Source organism: Ailuropoda melanoleuca, chromosome 12 (assembly GCF_002007445.2).
Source record: "Ailuropoda melanoleuca isolate Jingjing chromosome 12, ASM200744v2, whole genome shotgun sequence".
NCBI lineage: Eukaryota > Metazoa > Chordata > Mammalia > Carnivora > Ursidae > Ailuropoda > Ailuropoda melanoleuca.
In genome coordinates, this window is record NC_048229.1 from 38954342 (window position 1) to 38973098 (window position 18757).

An 18757-nucleotide genomic window follows, 5' to 3' on the forward strand; every position below is an offset into this window, starting at 1 on the left:
AATAAAAAAAAACTGAACACTTACTTTATATATTATAACAATTCTGGATACTGATGACCATACCTCGTTTTCTAAGAGTTGCTTTTATTTTTGTTTACTTATGCATTTGTTTAGTGCCTTGCCTATTTTATTTTAGTGAAGTCTGTTTCCCCTATAGTGTGACACTTCTGGGGTCACACCTCAGAAGGTATAGCCTTGGGCATGTGCAAATTCACTCTAGGAAGATGATGGTTTTAGAAGGGCTCTCTCTTTATCCATTTCTTCTACCTCTTTTTTTAAGTTGTCTGTCTTATTTGGTATCACATCTACTAATTGCCAACTGATTGCTCTGTTGTTTTTGACAATGCCTGGAGCATAAATTGCTCCACAGTATGATCTCAGTAAATTCAGGCAGGGGTAGTTTTTGAGGCAAGTCTTCGAGGTTTCTTCTGACTTCTTTCTTTTTAGTTGTCTTTTTTCCTGATTCTCTTTGTTGAATTGGTCTATGTTTTACCTTGTTATTCTTAACTAAAAGAAGCTACCAGGCAGGGTATGGGGATGGGTTAGCCTGGTGACAGGTATTTAGGAGTGGACGTATTGAATGGGCACTGGGTGTTATACGTAAGCAATGAATCATGGAACACTACATCAAAAACAAATGATGTACTGTATGGTGACTAATGTAATAAAATTAAAAAAAGAAAAGAAGAAGAAGAAGCTACCTGGCTCCTCTTAATTGCTTACCACCAAAATCTCCTGTTTTGGAGTATGACCTTAATCTTGAACTTTGCCCACTGTTTCAAATAAGTTCATTTCCCTTTGGGAGAGCTTTTGAATTCTTTCTGCTTATGAGCTGCCTCTCTCCCTGGATAAAATCTTTGAGCCAAGACTCTGGGCTCTTAGTGAGATGGCAGCCTCTGGTCTTCTTGACTTGCCTACTTTAGTGTAGAACCTCTGTCCTAAAAGTGAACTGAGATAAGGACAAATATTCCAGTAGTTTTGGCCTGCCACTCCTTGGGTAAAGCTTCCATTCTAGAGGAAAGGAGCCACTGACCGCTTGGCCACAAACATTAGAAATTTAGCCTCTTTAACTTGAGTTGAATTGGAATGAGAATGCTGAGCTTTTGTCCTTCCCAACAAGGTACCACCATATCCATAGATTGGTATGGATATGGTAGCTGAGGAAAGAAAGAGCCCTGTCTTCTTAGCCATACCCACCCCGATGGAACTTCTTTCAAGCTGAGCTAGAGTGAGGAGAGGGAGGGAGCAGATGTGACTTAAATGCCACAGTCTGCCACAGTTTTTACCAAGTTTTAATAGATTTTCTTGAATAGATTGTTCTCCATTGCTTTATGCCCTTAGGGCAATTTCCAGAGACTGAAAATTTAAAAACAAAAAACAAAAAAACTTTTCACCAGTTATGCTTGTTTTACTGGGAAACATCCATAGAGTGCCTCATACTGCTATCCTGAAGTAGAATTCCTCTCAAAATCTTTTATTACATGTTTGTTTTATATCCCAAGTTTGGATTATTACATTTTATTACTTTTCTGGATTTAGGCTTGACAAATATTTGTCTAATTTATTAAAATGATCAAGGTATCTGTTTTTGGAAATGGAGATATATATAGATACAGATATAGATATAGATATATATCTCCATCCATATAGATATAGATAGATAGATATGTATGTATGTATTTATAACTTTTTTAAGTGTAAAATTGATTTTACATTTACCGACTCATACATACCAGGTAATTTGCTCCAAAGTTATTTTAATGAATATTCCCTCACTCTTCACCTAAAATCTTAAATACTAGTTTTTGTAAGTTTATTTGGCAATTTGGCTAATACAATATTGGGTAGTGACAGAAAAAATATTTTATGTCTGCTTTTGCTCATAGATTAATTAGTGAAACCATTGCACCAGATGCTAGTTTTCTACATCTGGTTTTGTCTTCAGTCTTCTCTACTGCTCAATCTGACTTCTGTCTGCTTCTCCAAATGAGGATGATGTCCCATTATCATTTGCCTTTGATCTTTTTTTTTTTTTGGTCAAGATATTTGTCCTGTAGTTTCCCATCACTGGTGATTTCATATGCTTTTGTCTCAGCAAGAGAGGTTTCAAATGCACAAGTTCTTGTGTGTCCAGTTGTCTATCTTGAATCAGGATATTTGTGGGATTCTGAGACGACTCCTGCTGAGCTGGAGAAAAAATGTGGTGACACTGCTTGGGCTGCAATCCCAGCTCTACCACATATGTAGCTTTATGACCCTGGAAGAGTTATTTTTAACCTGGTTTCCTTACTTTTCATTTTTATTTATTTTATTTACTTACTTTTAAAGATTTTTTTTCAAGATTTTATTTATTTTAGAGTGAGAGAGACAGCACAAGCAGGAAGGGCAGAGGAAGAGGGAGAGAGAGAACCTTAAGCACACTCCACACTGAGCACAGAGCCTAATGCAGGGCTTGATCCCCCGATATCATGACCGGATCTGAAACCAAGAGTCAGATACTCTACCAACAATACCACCCAGGCACCCCTTAAAGATTTTATTTTTAAGTAGTCTCTACACCCATTGTGGGGCTTGAATTTACAATCCCGAGATCAAGAGTCACATGCTCTACTGACTGAACCGGCCAGGTGCCTCTCCTTACTTTTTAAATGGGTAATAGTAGCCACTGCATAATCTTACCAGGTTATTTTAGAAGTTAATATATCTAAAGAAATTAGTACAGTGCCTGGTATATAATAACTCTTCAATAGATGACAGTAATGATAATGTTGATAGTAGTAATGATCATAGATCATAGAGACAGTGTCTCAGAAACACTAAGTGCAGGGGCGCCTGGGTGGCTCAATCCATTAAGGTCTGACTTTGGCTCAGGATGATCCCAGGGTCCTGGGATGGAGCCCCATGTCAGGCTCCCTGCTCAGTGGGAAGTCTGGTTGTCCCTCTGCCCCTCCTCCAGCTCATGCACACGCATGCTTTCTCTCTCTCAAATAAATAAAATCTTAAAAAAAAAAAAAAAAACAACCCACTAGTTACAATCCAGCCTTTGGTGATTTTCATTTTTATTTCCCGTTTTGTCTATCTTATTTGTACTGTTTCTTGAATAAATTCTCCCAAATGTGGGATACATGGGTGCTTTTTTATCTTAGAGCCTTTACAGATAAAGATTTTTTCCTTACTTCTTTATTTGAATATTGAAGTTTTTAAGTGGGGAGGAAGAGTTAGATATATGTGATCAAGTAACCTTCTTTTCCAGAAATTTATCATTAGTTTCTTGGCTTCTGTTACATTGCTGTCATGGTTTTAATTCTCAACCTCTGGTTGTAAGTAAAACAAACAAGAAACAAAAACCTGAGTCCCTTTCTTTGATGCCTAACTATTGATTCTGTCCTTGGATCTTTACCCACTATGTATGTTCTCTACAACTACTCTTACTATTCAGCTCTCAATTTTAGGTAGATGGCTAATTCTCATCTTTCTTCATACCTCTAACTGCATAGTGGACATTTCCATCTAGAAGTTCTATAGAAATTTCAAATTTTGCATATTCAGATTTTCATACCTCTCCTCATTCCTCCTGCCTTATTTCTCTTCCATCCCCACTTTCTCCATGTTTCCTTTCTCACTAGGTCACACAATCACTTGGACAGGTTCTGAGACAGTTTCCTGTGAGTCATGTCTAACTCTGTCAATTCTGTCACAGACCAGTACAAATCAGTGACCACTACCTTTAGTCCTGCATAATAGATGATGAATGCTTAAGTTTGCTGACTCAATAATCAATGTCTTACAGGATATTTCTACTATGGTTTGTTTTCCCTCATAGTGTAATATAAGATTAAGTAAATATGAAGACTTGATACACAATTTGTAATGAACTGTGATCTCTGAGTTCATGATGTACATGAGTTCTTACATATTTTGACCACCGCGTTGAAGTTTGATGACTTCGTGTTAAGTAGGATTGGTTTTTACAGGAAACAGTGACATTTAAGGATGTTGCTGTGGACCTCACCCAGGAGGAATGGCAGCAAATGAAACCTGCTCAGAGGAACTTGTACCGGGATGTGATGCTAGAGAACTACAGCAACCTAGTCACAGTGGGTAAGGGCAGCTTTGTACTTTTTCATGGAATTCCTTTCCATTTTTTAAGTGTATGAAGATTTTAATGTGCCAGGTGAATTTAGCCTTCCTTTTCTTTACATGATTGTATGTACTCATCTTCAGGGTAAAGCCTAATTACTTTGTCTCACTTTGGAAATTCCTTTGTCCTCATCCTTCATAGGTCCTTAAGCCCCTAAGACTCAGCCCAAGGTGTGGATGATTGTCTCCAGCATTAACATCCAAGTCCTTTGCTGTTTCCTGTAATAGGTTATCAAGTCACCAAACCAGATGTGATCTTCAAGTTGGAGCAGGAAGAGGAGCCATGGGTGGTAGAGGAAGAAATGCTTGGGAGGCACTGTCCAGGTGAATAAGTAAAAAGGCAGCTCTGAATGAGAAAGTCACATGACAGTTGTTCATGTGGTTGATACCATTTCACATTTTCCAAGATTTTATTTTAAACATCTTTTTTTTTTTAAGATTTTATTTATTTATTTGACAGAGAGAGAGAGAGAACACAAGTAGGCAGAGCGGCAGGCAGAGGGAGAGGGAAAGGGAGAAGCAGGCTCTCCGCTGAACAGGGAGCCCGACACGGGGATCGATCCCAGGACGCTGGGATCGTGACCCAAGCCAAAGGCAGCCGCTTAACTGACTGAGCCACCCAGGCACCCCATCATTTCCCAAAATTTTCTTAAAGGCCCTAGTGTTCTAGAGTGACAGATAATATGAATGGATTGGATTACTGTGACATTTCCAGATACTATTTTCTCTCTATACTGGAGCTATCTTCCTTTTCTGAATTTTAGAGGGCTGGTAGTCCCATTGGATTTCAGGATGCCAACTTTCTCTAATTCACTTATGGCCTCACTTTGAGGATTATTGTCCCTCTCTATGATCTTTAAACTCTCTTTTTCCTTAGTGTTCATAGTTTTAGTTTTATTTCCTTATGCATTCAGTATTTCACGGATGTGTAGTAATTTAAAGGTATATTTGTTTCACAGTTAAATTCCTTGAATTTCTTTCCATTTTGAAAAGCTATAGACATGTATTCTGTAACAGTACTTACAATTCCCATTGTACTTCACAACCCTCACAATCCCATGTAGCTTTAAGTTTCTGACTTAGAAATTGGTGCCCTGTTGCTACTTATTCCCACCTTCCATTACATTAATTTTTTAAAAATGTAAATATGCACACTTCAGGGCACCTGGGTGGCTTAGTCTGTTAAGCATCCGGCTCTTAATTTCAGCTCTGGTCGTGATCTCAGGGTCATGAGATTGAGCCCTATGTTGGGCTCCACACTGGGTGTGGGATTCTCTCTCTCTCTCTCTACCTTTGCTCCTCCCCCACCCACTTGCTCACTCTCTCTAAAAAATACATGCATTTCAATATATATATATTGCTCTCTCAAAAAAATATCTATATATACACACTTGGTTAAAGAACATAAATAATCCAAAAGATACATTAAAAAGTAAGTCTCCCTCTTATCCTTAACACTGAGTCCCTTTCTTTCCCAGTTGCATACACTTCTTTCTCAGAGTTGTGCTGGCTCTTCTTGATTGTTATTTTACCATATGAATTTTAGATACAACCCTATTTCCAGAGAAAAACCTATTGGACTTTTTATTGGGAATATATTAGATATATAAATTAACTTTTTGGAGATTTGATATCTTTGGAATGTTGAGATTTTTCTATTAAAGAACATGCTCTGTCTTTGTTCAGATCTACTTTGTATCCTTCAGAAATGCTTTCCAAGTTTTCCCTTTATAGCTTTTGTATATTTCTTAAGTTTATACCTAAATATCAGTTAAGAGAAAAAAGTCAGTACTGTACTTTCTGTCTGTTTTTTCTGCCATTGGAATCTATAAACTCATCTTTATTTTAAAATAAAATTGTATCCCTGAAAAACACAAGAGAATCAGCTGAAAAAGTATAACAAATAATAAAAGAATCTAGTGCTATGATAGGATATCAAATTAACAAATAAAAATCAATAGCTTTCCTATATACTTCAACAACCAAGTAGAAGATATAAAGGAAAGAAAACCACATTTATAGTTGTAACAATAAAAATAAAATACTATTTTGGGCATGAGCATGTAACAGTGTACAAAACAAAGTCCTTTCCTCATAGAACTTATAAATTTAGTGGGAACTAGAGTCCATGAGTTTTTGCACATAAGAAAATACCTTTTTTCTTACCCTTTATTATGTGGCTGTGTATAAAATTCTTGAGTCATACTCTTTTTTCTAGATAGTTTTTTTTGTAGACTGTTCTCTGAAGACTTTAGATAATTCTCTACTATCTCCTGGCTTTGAATATTGCTTGGAGACATCTGAAGCCTGATTGGTTCCCCTCACAGGTGACTTGATTTGTTTACCTTGGATGCTCATAGGTTTCTCTTTCTTTAAAGCTTTAGAACTTTCGAGGCCTATTGATCAATCAGTATCAGTTTTTCATTTCAATTTGGTTGTTCATGTTTTTTGGTTCTAGTTAACATTATCATATAGAGCTGATGTAGGTTCTTTTCACAATCACCATTATTCGTCTTTAAGTGAGGTTATTTCTTGCTGGCAACTATTTACAGAAGAGTGTTGAAGATTATCCAGAAAAATGCTCTGAGTGAATAGGAAGCCCTTGTCACTCATATCAACCTCCTTTATCCTTCAGGGTTTTGTATTGAGAGTTGGTTTGCCCTTTACTTCTTCCAAATCAGAAATTATCAGTGGCATGCTTCCTCTAGTGTGCAGTATCCCTTCTGCTCTCCTATGCCAACAGACTGCTTATATAAGAATAATGACTGGTTTGCATCTTCTTATTTAGCCCTGTCTTCTCTACCATTTGACAGGGCCAGATGAAGACCATTATGTTCCTGCCACCAGTGTCAACACATCTGGATCCCACTGTTGAAAAAGTAACTAGTTCATTCTTCCCACAGAGTGTACCTTCTTTTTCGGGGGAACTCTGTTCACTGTGCTTTCTTTCTGAGATGAGAGAGAACAGCCACTATCTCCGAGTTTCTTTCCTACATGGTCCAATCTATCTTCTGGTCTTTATTTTCTGGAATTGGAGTTTAGCTCCCTTTTAGTTTCACTGACGATGTGTTTTCTTCTTCGCTTTTGCAGAGAGAGGAGAGGAGACAGAGATGTTTAATTCGACCATATTGAAACAAGGAGTCCTCTATGCTATATTTGATCCCATGGATCACCCTTCTTGAAAATGTCTCTTTGCTCCTCTCTAAAAGATTCTGATACTCCTCAGTTGCTGTTTATTGTTTATTCCCTATTCCTTTAGGAAATGTCTTTTGTATGACTTCTTTTTTCAGCTCTCACTGGACATTATCCAGAGCCATTCTAAATTACATATAGATCCTTTTTCCTTTATGTACCTTCATGATAGTTGTGTCCCTGCCTTTAAATCAGTATTTAACTACAGATGGCAACATTTAATGTCTCCAATATTGTGAAACTCTTCACCTCTTTGCCTTTAATTGTGAGGGTTCTTACCTATTCTGGTTCATTTAACTTGGAACTCAATTTCTAATAAATGGTCCCCAACACTTCTAGCCATTATAGATCTACCATCATTTTTGAGCTAACTTTCTAGTTTATGTCTACCAGAGTGATTTGGAGTCTTAAAACATACTGTTTATATATGTTTTCATACTTGATTTCTGAGCCTTAATCCACCAAAAGAAAGACTATCTTATTCTTCATCTAATGATTCATAAATTGATTGGTGTAGAGCTATATTTGGAGAGATTTTTCTTATTGCTTTTGTTGTTTTAAAATATTTATTTGGGGTGCCTGGGTGGCTCAGTTGGTTGAGTGTCCAACTCTTGATTTCAGCTCGGGTCATGGTCTTCAGGGTTGTGAGATTGAGCCCTGTTTGGGATTGTGTTTCCCTCTGCCCTTCCCCCTGCTCACGTGCTCACTCTCTCTCTCTCAGATAAATAAAAATAAATCTTTAAAAAATAAATAAACAAACAAATAAATAAATAAAATATTTATTTGAAGACCTTCAGAGTAAATGTAGAGGATTTCAGGTCAGAATAAAAAGACAGGGCAGAGGAACATGAGATATTGTTGAAATCTTAAATTGCATGTGAAGCATTTATTTAGCAAATGACAGACTAAAACAGAAAATGCCGTAAAAGTTTTAAGAGAAGGGCTATAGAAGTTATAACAAGATTGAGAAAGTTTTTGAAAAAAATTTAAAGGTAAGATTTGTAAATTCTTTAGACTTGTTTAAAAAATGAGAAGAACAAGGGTGCCTGGGTGGCTCAGTTGGTTGAGTGTCTGACTCTTGATTTCAGCTCAGGTCATGATCTCAGGGTCATGAGATGGGGCCTGGCATTGAGCCCCTTGTTGAGCTCTGCACTGGGCGTGGAGCATGTTTAAGATTCTCTCTCTCCCTCTCCCCCTGCACCCCCATTTGCACGTGTACCCTCTCTCTCTCTAAAAAATAGTAATAATAAATACATACATACATAAAAATGAGAAAAACATAACATTAAGAAAAAAAGCGAAACATAAATTTTGGAGAGTAAAATTATCATGACATGTTCATGGGGTAAAATTTGAAGCATAGCCTGATTGGAAAAGGGGAGACCTTAAGGTATTAGTGAAATGGAGGATGGGTTATCTAGTGTAGAGTCAGAGAAGTCTGAACTTTGCCAACCTTCATGCCATCTTCTGTATTTTAAAAATTTTATTGGTAATTTAGTTCAACTTTTCCCCTTTTTTACTTTTTTAAATTTTTTAAAAATATTTTTTCCCTTTTTTAATCACTAAACTATAGCTGTAGTTTTGCTTTATGTTCGGTGGCAGTCACATTACAACAGTAGTTCATAGGCAGGTACTTAGAAGATAACTGAATATAAATATTAAAAAATGTCTAATTATCTAAATTTTAAGTTACCCACAGTTGAATCTACAGAAACCATTATAGAGCTAATAATGTAGAAAAGAATATTATCATTTTGAGTAACAGTATGTCAGCCATGAAGAAAGAACAAAGCAAAGCACAACAGGATTTGCTGGTAAGGATAGATTCAGCATGGAGAAATGAACATAGGATAAAATGATAGCACCTGCTATTAGAACAATGCAGTGAATCAGATCTTGAACAAAGATGACTTGCCTTGTGATCTTTTCATTGGATACTTCTATGCCTTGTTCTTTAAGCATATATGAGAAAAACTTGCAATTAGATGGAAAGTTGAAGCTGTCTCCATCGTTATTACCAATTTGGGGCTGGATTTAGTTTGGACAGCCTAATTTTCAAGTGTTTTTATACAGAAATAAGGGAATTAAAACTTGTGAAAATTAATTTGCCTGTTGTCTGCAGAACAGACAAGAACTAAACTTCCTAGGATCATATGGTAGTTAATCTAGGCAAAAGTAATGAGAACTTGGGTTATAATTTGCTTCTATAACCTAATGCTACTGTTACCTTTTATATTATTTTTTTCCTTTTTAATATGTATTTTTAATTTTTCTCAAAGTAATGTATGTACTTCTTTTTAAAAATCATAGAAATACAAGGCTTATGACAGTCCCTTCTTCTGACTTCACATTTTACCTCATTTAGGCAGTTATTTTCATTTCAACTTATTTAGCTATTTCTTTTAGTATTGATCTTTATTTCTTAATAAATATAAAATTTTTATTATAATTTCAAACATACAAAAATAGAGTATAAGGAATCCTCATAGTACTCATTACTTTGCTTCAACAGTGATCAACATTTTGCCAGACTCTTATCTGTCTCCCCCAGTTTTGTTTTGGTTTTGCTTGCTAAACTCTTTTACAGTTCACCTTTAAATACCATCGTATGTATCTCTAACAGGTGAAATTATTTAAATAACCACAGTATTATCACACCTAATAACACAACTTTTTTTTTAAATTTATTTATTCGACAGAGATAGAGACAGCCAGCGAGAGAGGGAACACAAGCAGGGGGAGTGGGAGAGGAAGAAGCAGGCTCATAGCAGAGGAGCCTGATGTGGGGCTCGATCCCAGAACGCCGGGATCACGCCCTGAGCCGAAGGCAGACGCTTAACCGCTGTGCCACCCAGGCGCCCCTAATAACACAATTTCTTACTATCATCTGATATTTAATCTCTGTTTCTATTTCCTCAGTTGTCTCAAGAATATATTGTTATGGTTGGTTTATTTGAATCAGGATCTAAATAAAGATTAGCACATTGCATTTGGTTGATATATCTCTTAGGTCTGTTTTAATTCATAAGCATTTCTCACCCCCCCTTCCCTCCCAACCCATTTTTTCCGCACACATTTTATTTGCGTAGAATCCAGGTCATTTGTCTTTTTTTTTTTTTTAAGATATTATTTATTTATTTGACACAGAGAGAGAGACAGCCAGCAAGAGAGGGAACACAAGCAGGGGGAGTGGGAGAGGAAGAATCAGGCTCCCAGCAGAGGAGCCTGATGCGGGGCTTGATCCCAGAGCGCTGGGATCACGCCCTGAGCCAAAGGCAGACGTTTAACGACTGAGCCACCCAGGTGCCCCAAGGTCATTTGTCTTTTAGAACAAGGGTCAGCAATTTTTCTCTTTAGAAGGCCAGATAATAAATAGGCTTTGTGGGCCAAATAAGGTCTCTGTCTCATATTTTTTCTCTCAACAACCCTTTAAAAATGTAAAAAACATTCTTAGCTTACAGGCTGCACAAAAATAGTGATAGCCTTATCACTATTTTTTACCAACCCCTTCTTTAGAATGTCCCACATACTGGATTTGGCAGTTTGCGTCCTCATGGTGTTTTACATACTCCTTTATTCCATTTTTCCTATAATCTGGCCTTATTGTATTCAAGTTCAGTTCTTTGGCAAGGCTACTTCGTGGATGGAGCTGTGTACATCATCTTGCATCTTATCAGATTGGTTTATCCCACTTTTGTATTAAGATTGATGAGTAGAGGGGCACCTGAGTAGCTCAGTTGGGTAAGCGTCTAACTCTTGATTTCAGATCACGTCATGATATCAGGGTCATAGGATTGAGCCCCACATGGGGCTCCACACTCAGCGTGGAGTCTGCTTGAGATTCTCTTTCTCCTCTCCCTCTGCCTCTCCCCGTGCTCTCACTCTCTTTCTCTCTCAAAATAAATAAATAAAATCTTTTAAAAAATTGATGAATAGATTCATGTGTTGTGAATCAGAATCCATCTATTTTAAAGATTCGTATTAACTTTTCACTTAAGGCTTTTAACAGCCATTGATAATCTTTGGCTAGATCCATTATCTTATTAGAGGTTCCTTCTGCTTTTATAAGGTGAAATTCTCCCATAAGAACTCAAGGGGCACCTGGCTGGCTCCATCAGGGGAGCGTGGAACTCTTGATTTCAGGGTTATGAGTTTGAGTCCCACATTGCATATAGAGATTACTTAAAAAAAAAATCTTAAAAAAAATTCTGTCAATAACTGTTTGATTACTTTGAAATATAGTTTTCACAGGGCAGGAAAGAGAAATAGTTGACTTCTTTCCTTCAAAACCTTTTTTTTTAAGTATAGTCTCCATGCCGAGCATGGAGGCCAGCCTGAGGCTTGAACTCACGACACTGAGATCAAGACCTGAGCTGAGACCAAGAGTCAGACGCTTAACTGACAGAGCCACGTAGGCGCCCCCTTCAAAATCTTTGAGAATAATGATTGGTGTCCTAGCATTCTCCAGTTTGCCACATTAGGTCTTTATAAATTTATATAATGAGCATCAAAATAAATACGATTCAGTGCATATAGATGATATATATGGAAAAACATTTAAAAATGTTCATATATTTACAAAATATATAAATTATGTTTTAAATATATTTTATATGTTATTAGTAAGTCCATATTATTAACAAATATATAGTATTTATTTTAATGCTCAAATTGTCATATTAGCCAGAGGACTCTTTGGCTAATTTTATAAATTTCCTGCTGCAGACATAAAATAGCTATTTTTCTAAAACCCCTGCTTCCTTTAATAAGAAATTATTTGGAGACCACAATCTGGGCACAATAGTTGCTCTTTAGTACAAGGTTGTCATTGTTTATAGAGGTTGTAAGTGGACAAAACTAGGAAAATACACTATTCAGAAAGAAAAAAATATATGTGTACTGATACATCCAATTCAAATTAAAGAGTGTAGGGTTGTTCTTACCTTTTTTGTTTTGTTTTTGTATCTTCTATACAAATCATAGCTCCTTACTGCATTAAAATATTTATTTGCTTAATCCATATATATTTCTCAACCTTGGCAATGCTGACATTTTGGGCCAGATAATTCTTTGCTGTAGGGGACTATCCTGTGCATTGTAGGATGTTTAAGTAGGGTGTAGAATGTTTAGCAACCTCTGTGGCCTCTACTTATTGGGTATGGGAGCACCAATCCCCTTTCTCCCCACTTCCCCAAGTTATCACAGCCAAAAATATCTCCAGATCTTTCAGACATTGCCAAATGTCCCTTGAGGGCCCAAACTGGTATCTCTCTCTCTCTCTCTATGTATAGTTAGTTATAGTTATGTATATATAGTATGTATAGTTATAGTTAGTATAGTTAGTTCCAAACAATAATATCAGCATTACTAATAATGAAAAAGACTACTGGGGCGCCTGAGTGGCACAGTTGGTTAAGCAGCCCACTCTTGGTTTCAGCTCAGGCGGTGATCTCTGGATTGTGAGATGGAGCCCTGTGTGGGCTCCGCACTCATTGTGGAGTCTGTTTGAGGTTCTCTCTGCCTCTCCCTTTGCCCCTCCCCTGCACATGTTCTTTGGTTGTATCTTTTTCTCCCTTAGAATATGGTCAAACTACTGTGTTTAAAATCACTTGAAGTGATCATGGCCCTAACTTCATATGTAGATTTACTCATTTCCATTTGTTTTCAATTTTTAAGAGATATTTTGGCTTTTTTCCTCCTCTTTTGATTTAACATTTTTTTTTGTAATGTAAAACAGTTACATGATTCCAATGTCAAAACGATAAAACAAGGCAGAGATGTCACGCTTCCATTCAGGATATAGAAGTGGAAAAAAATCAATGTATAGAGCACCATTTAGAATATGCTACCTTTTCTATAAAGAGTGGGAGAGGCATATGTGTGTGGATATATATATGGCATACGTGTATGGTTATATATATATATATATATATATATATATATATATATATATATAATATGTGCATATTATATATATAAAATATATGTGTTTTTAAAGAATATAAGAATAACCCCAAAATTAATAAAAATGCTTAACTGTCAGGCAATGGAGGAAGAATCAGCATTTCAAGGATAGGATAGAAGCTAGTCTTCTCTGAATATGCTGCTGTTTGGTAATTTCTGATTATTATCAACTTGATATTAATGAAAGATGAGGTTTAGTACTCTTACAGCACCACCACCACTTCCCCTTTCCTTTTTCTCTGGATATAGATGTATCACAGTTTTTGACTAAATTGGTTTTCACTGCTTGCTTTATCTTTTAGTTGATATACTGTTATACTGAGCCAAGAAATGACTATTAATTATATACCCTTAAATAGATTTCTGTCATTCCTAGAGTTACTACTTGCCTAATTTTTTTGCTTTGTTTTCTATATATTTTTAATTTTCATGAGACTCTCAAACCTTTGTTTAAATAGGGAATTCATCAGTGTCACTAGTTTTACTTATTTTGATGCATGAAAGGATAAAAAAGAAATTCTAAAAATCTAACAAATTTTTGATGCTTTTTGAACAGAACCTAGGAGTTTTTTGTGGAGTTGCAAATGCCAGTTCTAGAATTCCAGTTCCTTGGGTCTTTTGTTTTTAATCTTCTCATCTCCTGTCTGGAGGTAAATGCCAGCATTCATGAGGGGCAAGCAACAGAAAGGGATTGGAAATCTTACCATTCAATATAGACAAGTTTACATAATTCCTAGTTTTTTAGTATGAGGCTTCCTTTACATCTGCTTCACTTGTTCCTAAGTCTAGAGCCTGTGTAGTTCATTTTCTTCAGAGTAAGCCTCCCTTTTCCTGCTCAGGTGGTAGATACATGGCCACTTCCTGTGTGGGTTTTGGGGGGGGGAGGTATTGGTGAAGATGCAGTTACAGAGAAAAGAGCTTATTAGCAGATGATTTAAGAAGGAAGGAATTTATATGAAGGTATTAAATGTCCTAGAGAACCTTTGTGAGGACTGAAGGACCAACTATAGGATAAGCTTTTAGGAATGAGTCTCAATGTCATATCAGAGAAGTGAGTTGCCAAGTGAGTTCCTTTTCCCACTGTGATCAAGAAATTGCTTCTGATGGGGCACCTGGCTGGCTCAGTTGGTGGAGCATGCAACTTTTGATCTCGGAGTTGTGAATTCAAGCCCCACATTGGGAGTAGAGCTTACTTAAAAAGAAAAAGGCGGGGGCACCTGGGTGGCTCAATCAGTTATACATCTGCCTTAGGCTCAGGTCATGATCTCAGGGTCTTGGAATTGAGCCCCACATCAAGCTCCCTCCTCAGCGGGGAGTCTACTTTTCTCTCTTTACCCCTCCGCCCGCTCATGCATGCGCACGCGCCCTCTCTCTCTCTCTGCTAAATAAATAAAACCTTTAAAAAGAAAAAAAAAAAAGAAATGGTTTCTGATGGAATTAGGGAAATGCCTCTATAACCATGAGCTTCAGAACCCTACCACTTCTGTTGTAGCATTTAGGTAAAATGCCTATTTTATTTCTAATTTTAATTCATTTCTGATTTAATTATTATTATTATATTATTATAATTAAATCACATCCAGAACCCTACATGCAAGTGTGTCTAGGAAATAGAGTTATAACTCAACCTTTGCAGGGTGGAAATGAGGTTGGAAAGATGGTACTTAGCAAATCCCTAATATTCGCCTCAGGAAGTATAAGTGTTCCCTATTCAGACTTTAAATTAATCCTCTTCAGACATTTTCTCTCTACCTATTGAGTACCTGAATCCTCTAATTTGTTAGCTTTTCCAGTATTTTGTGGCTAAATCACTTTATTGCTTGACATTTGCATCTTTGTAGTACTTTAACTTCTTAGCTCTGCCATTAGTTAACAGTTCCCTATATGCCTTTCATCTCCATTCTTTTGTTAAAATCTCTTGTTCACCCTTCTTTATACTCCTATTTCCTTTGTTCTTATGGGTTTGACCTTTTATTTTTTTACTGTCATTTTAATGGAATTTTAGGCAAGAGGAGAAATTAAACATACACATTCAAGCCACTGTATTTAACCACAAATTTTATCCTCTGGTCATTTTGACTCATTATCCAGTCATTTATATGGTCACCCTTTCATCTTAATTCTGTTAATGTTACTGATTTCTGCATTGTATAAGCATACTTTTAAAAGCAGTCAAAGCTACTTAGGCCTATCGATGTCAGTTTTCTCTCCATAATATTTTCTATAGGAGGTAACCTCTTAAAACTTAGAAACAAGGGTAATTTGCACTTTGGATTTCTTTCATATTGGGAGACTAGGGTCAGCATAAAAGATCAACTTCATAGGAACAAATATCTGAAATGTTATTAATAGTGTAGTAGCAGGGGGCACCTGGGTGGCACAGCGGTTAAGCGTCTGCCTTCGGCTCAGTGCGTGATCCCGGTGTTCTGGGATCGAGCCCCACATCAGGCTCCTCTGCTATGAGCCTGCTTCTTCCTCTCCCACTCCCCCTGCTTGTGTTCCCTCTCTCGCTGGCTGTCTCTCTCTCTGTCGAATAAATAAATAAAATCTTTAAAAAAAAATAGTGTAGTAGCAGAAAATTCAAAAGTAATAATTTTTGGTCCTCCATTTTAGAAGTTTGGGAAGTTGATGAACAGATCAAGAAGCAACAGGAAACACTTGTGAGGAAAGTCACATCCATCTGCAAGAAAACTCTGATTAAGGAAAATTTCATTGAATGTAAAAGAGTTACAAAAATATTTCCTTTGAGCTCAGATATTCTTACTTCAAGACAAAACTTCTTTGAATGTGACTCACTTGATAAGGGTTTGGAACATAATTTAGATTTACTTAGTTATGAGAAGAACTGTGTAAGAAAGAAAAACTATGGATATAATAAGTACGGGAAACCTTTTTACCATTGCTCATCCCATGTTCTAACCTCCTTTAAGTGTAATCAGTGTGGACAAGACTTCAGTCATAAATTTGACCTCATCAGACATGAGAGAATTCATGCTGGGGAGAAACCCTATGAATGTAAGGAATGTGGAAAAGCCTTCAGCAGGAAGGAAAATCTTATTACACATCAAAAAATTCATACTGGGGAAAAACCATATAAGTGTAACGAATGTGGAAAAGCTTTCATTCAGATGTCAAACCTTATTAGACACCAGAGAATTCATACAGGGGAGAAACCTTATGCATGTAAGGATTGTTGGAAAGCCTTCAGTCAGAAATCAAATCTCATTGAACATGAAAGAATTCATACTGGAGAAAAACCCTATGAATGTAAAGAATGTGGAAAATCCTTCAGCCAGAAGCAAAACCTTATTGAGCATGAGAAAATTCATACTGGGGAGAAACCTTATGCATGTAATGAATGTGGTAGAGCCTTTTCTCGAATGTCATCTGTTACTCTACACATGAGAAGTCACACAGGGGAGAAACCCTATAAATGTAATAAATGTGGAAAAGCCTTCTCTCAATGCTCGGTGTTTATTATACATATGAGAAGTCATACAGGTGAGAAACCCTATGTGTGTAGTGAATGTGGGAAAGCGTTCTCTCAAAGTTCATCCCTTACTGTACATATGAGAAATCATACAGCTGAGAAACCCTATGAATGTAATGAGTGTGGAAAAGCCTTCAGCAGGAAAGAAAATCTCATTACACATCAGAAAATTCATACTGGAGAGAAACCGTATGAATGTAATGAATGTGGGAAAGCTTTTATTCAGATGTCAAACCTCATTAGACACCAGAGAATTCATACTGGTGAGAAACCTTATGCATGTACAGTATGTGGGAAAGCCTTTAGTCAGAAATCAAATCTCACCGAACATGAGAAAATTCATACTGGAGAAAAACCCTATCATTGTAATCAATGTGGAAAAGCTTTCAGTCAGAGACAAAATCTCCTTGAGCATGAAAAAATTCATACTGGAGAGAAACCATTTAAATGTAATGAATGTGGTAAAGCCTTCTCTCGAATCTCATCCCTTACTCTTCATGTGAGAAGTCATACAGGGGAGAAACCATATGAGTGTAATAAATGTGGAAAAGCCTTCTCTCAATGCTCATTACTTATTATACATATGAGAAGTCATACTGGTGAGAAACCTTTTGAATGTAATGAATGTGGGAAAGCATTTTCTCAAAGAGCATCACTTTCTATACATAAGAGGGGGCATACAGGTGAGAAACGCCGAGTGTACTAAATGCTTTACTTTTGAAACATACTGACGTAAACTAAAAAAAAAAAAAAATGAACAAAATCTTTATGAAAAATTGTAAAGCTTCATTGAAGGGCATAAGAATTGAATAAATCGAGAGAAATATCATATATGCAGATGGAAAAACCCAATATCATAAAAATGTGAGTTCTCCCAGAATTAATCTATAGACCTAATATAGTTCCAAACATCTAACACAAATTTTCTAGGATCTTTACAAAATGATTCTAAAATTCATGTGAAGTGGAAGTCCCTGAATTGCCAAGACAATTTTGAAAAAAGAGGACACATCTTCTACCATATACTACACAAAAGTTATGGTCATTAAATAGTGTGTGGTATTACAGCATGAATAGGTAAATAAACAGATTTTACAGAATAGAATGCCTAGAAATAAATCAGTGAATATATGTGAATTTGGTGTATATTAGACATGATATCATGAATCAGTAGAGAAATGACAGCCAATAAAATTTGTTGGAGTATTTGGTTCTCCATATTAGGGAAAAAATAACTACATGCAACCTTACAATATATAAAGAAACAGAATTCCAAAGGATTTGAACACTGGAATGTGAAAAGCCAAACTCAAGTTCTTGGAAGGAAATACAGGATGTTGTCTATGACTTTGAGGGAGGGAAGCATTTTTTAGAAGACAAAAGGACCCTGCAGTTCCATTTCTGTATATTCATTCTAAAGAAACTCACAAATATCCATAAGAAATATATATATGAATTAAAAACGTGGTGAATATTGATGGGGAATGGATAAATAAAGTGTGATATAATCAAATAATGGAATAGTATACAGCACTTAACAGACTAAATCTGTATTTTATAACATGGATAGTTATGTAAAACAGTGTAGAGTGAAAAAAAGATCAAGATCCCCAAATAAAACATTGTATAATGACATTCGTGTAAATTGGAATTAAATCATAAAGAACAGTACTATGTTTTTATTATTGAAATACGTGTGTGTTTAAAATGGGCTAGAAAGATACATACCAAATTATTGTTAGTATTGTCTCTGGCAAGAGATTAGGTTTGAGGGTGTTGATCAAAGGGGGCTTTAGCTTTATTTGTAATTTTTATGCCTTAAAAAAGATTGATAGCATATAAAATCTTAATTATACCCAGTGGCAATATGGATGTCTTGTCTTAATGGGGTTTTTGTAGTTATTTCTTAGAATTTATGGGCTGGGGGAAGCCTGTGCCCATAGAAAAAAATATTATGATAAATCCATATGC

At 36.3% G+C, this 18757-nt stretch overlaps 1 protein-coding gene across 5 annotated transcripts in view; it reads left to right on the forward strand.

The window, feature by feature from the left end:
* Positions 1–18457, forward strand: part of ZNF568 (zinc finger protein 568) — a 50857-nt gene extending 32400 nt beyond the window's left edge. For all 5 annotated transcript variants that reach the window (XM_019793251.2, XM_019793252.2, XM_034638298.1 and 2 more), the window contains 3 exons: positions 3975–4101; positions 4369–4464; positions 15910–18457. In XM_019793251.2, coding sequence (XP_019648810.1) covers positions 3975–4101; positions 4369–4464; positions 15910–17492 — 1806 coding nt within the window. In that variant the 3' untranslated portion in view covers positions 17493–18457. The remainder of the gene's footprint in view (positions 1–3974; positions 4102–4368; positions 4465–15909) is intronic.
* The last annotated feature ends 300 nt before the right edge of the window (positions 18458–18757 follow it).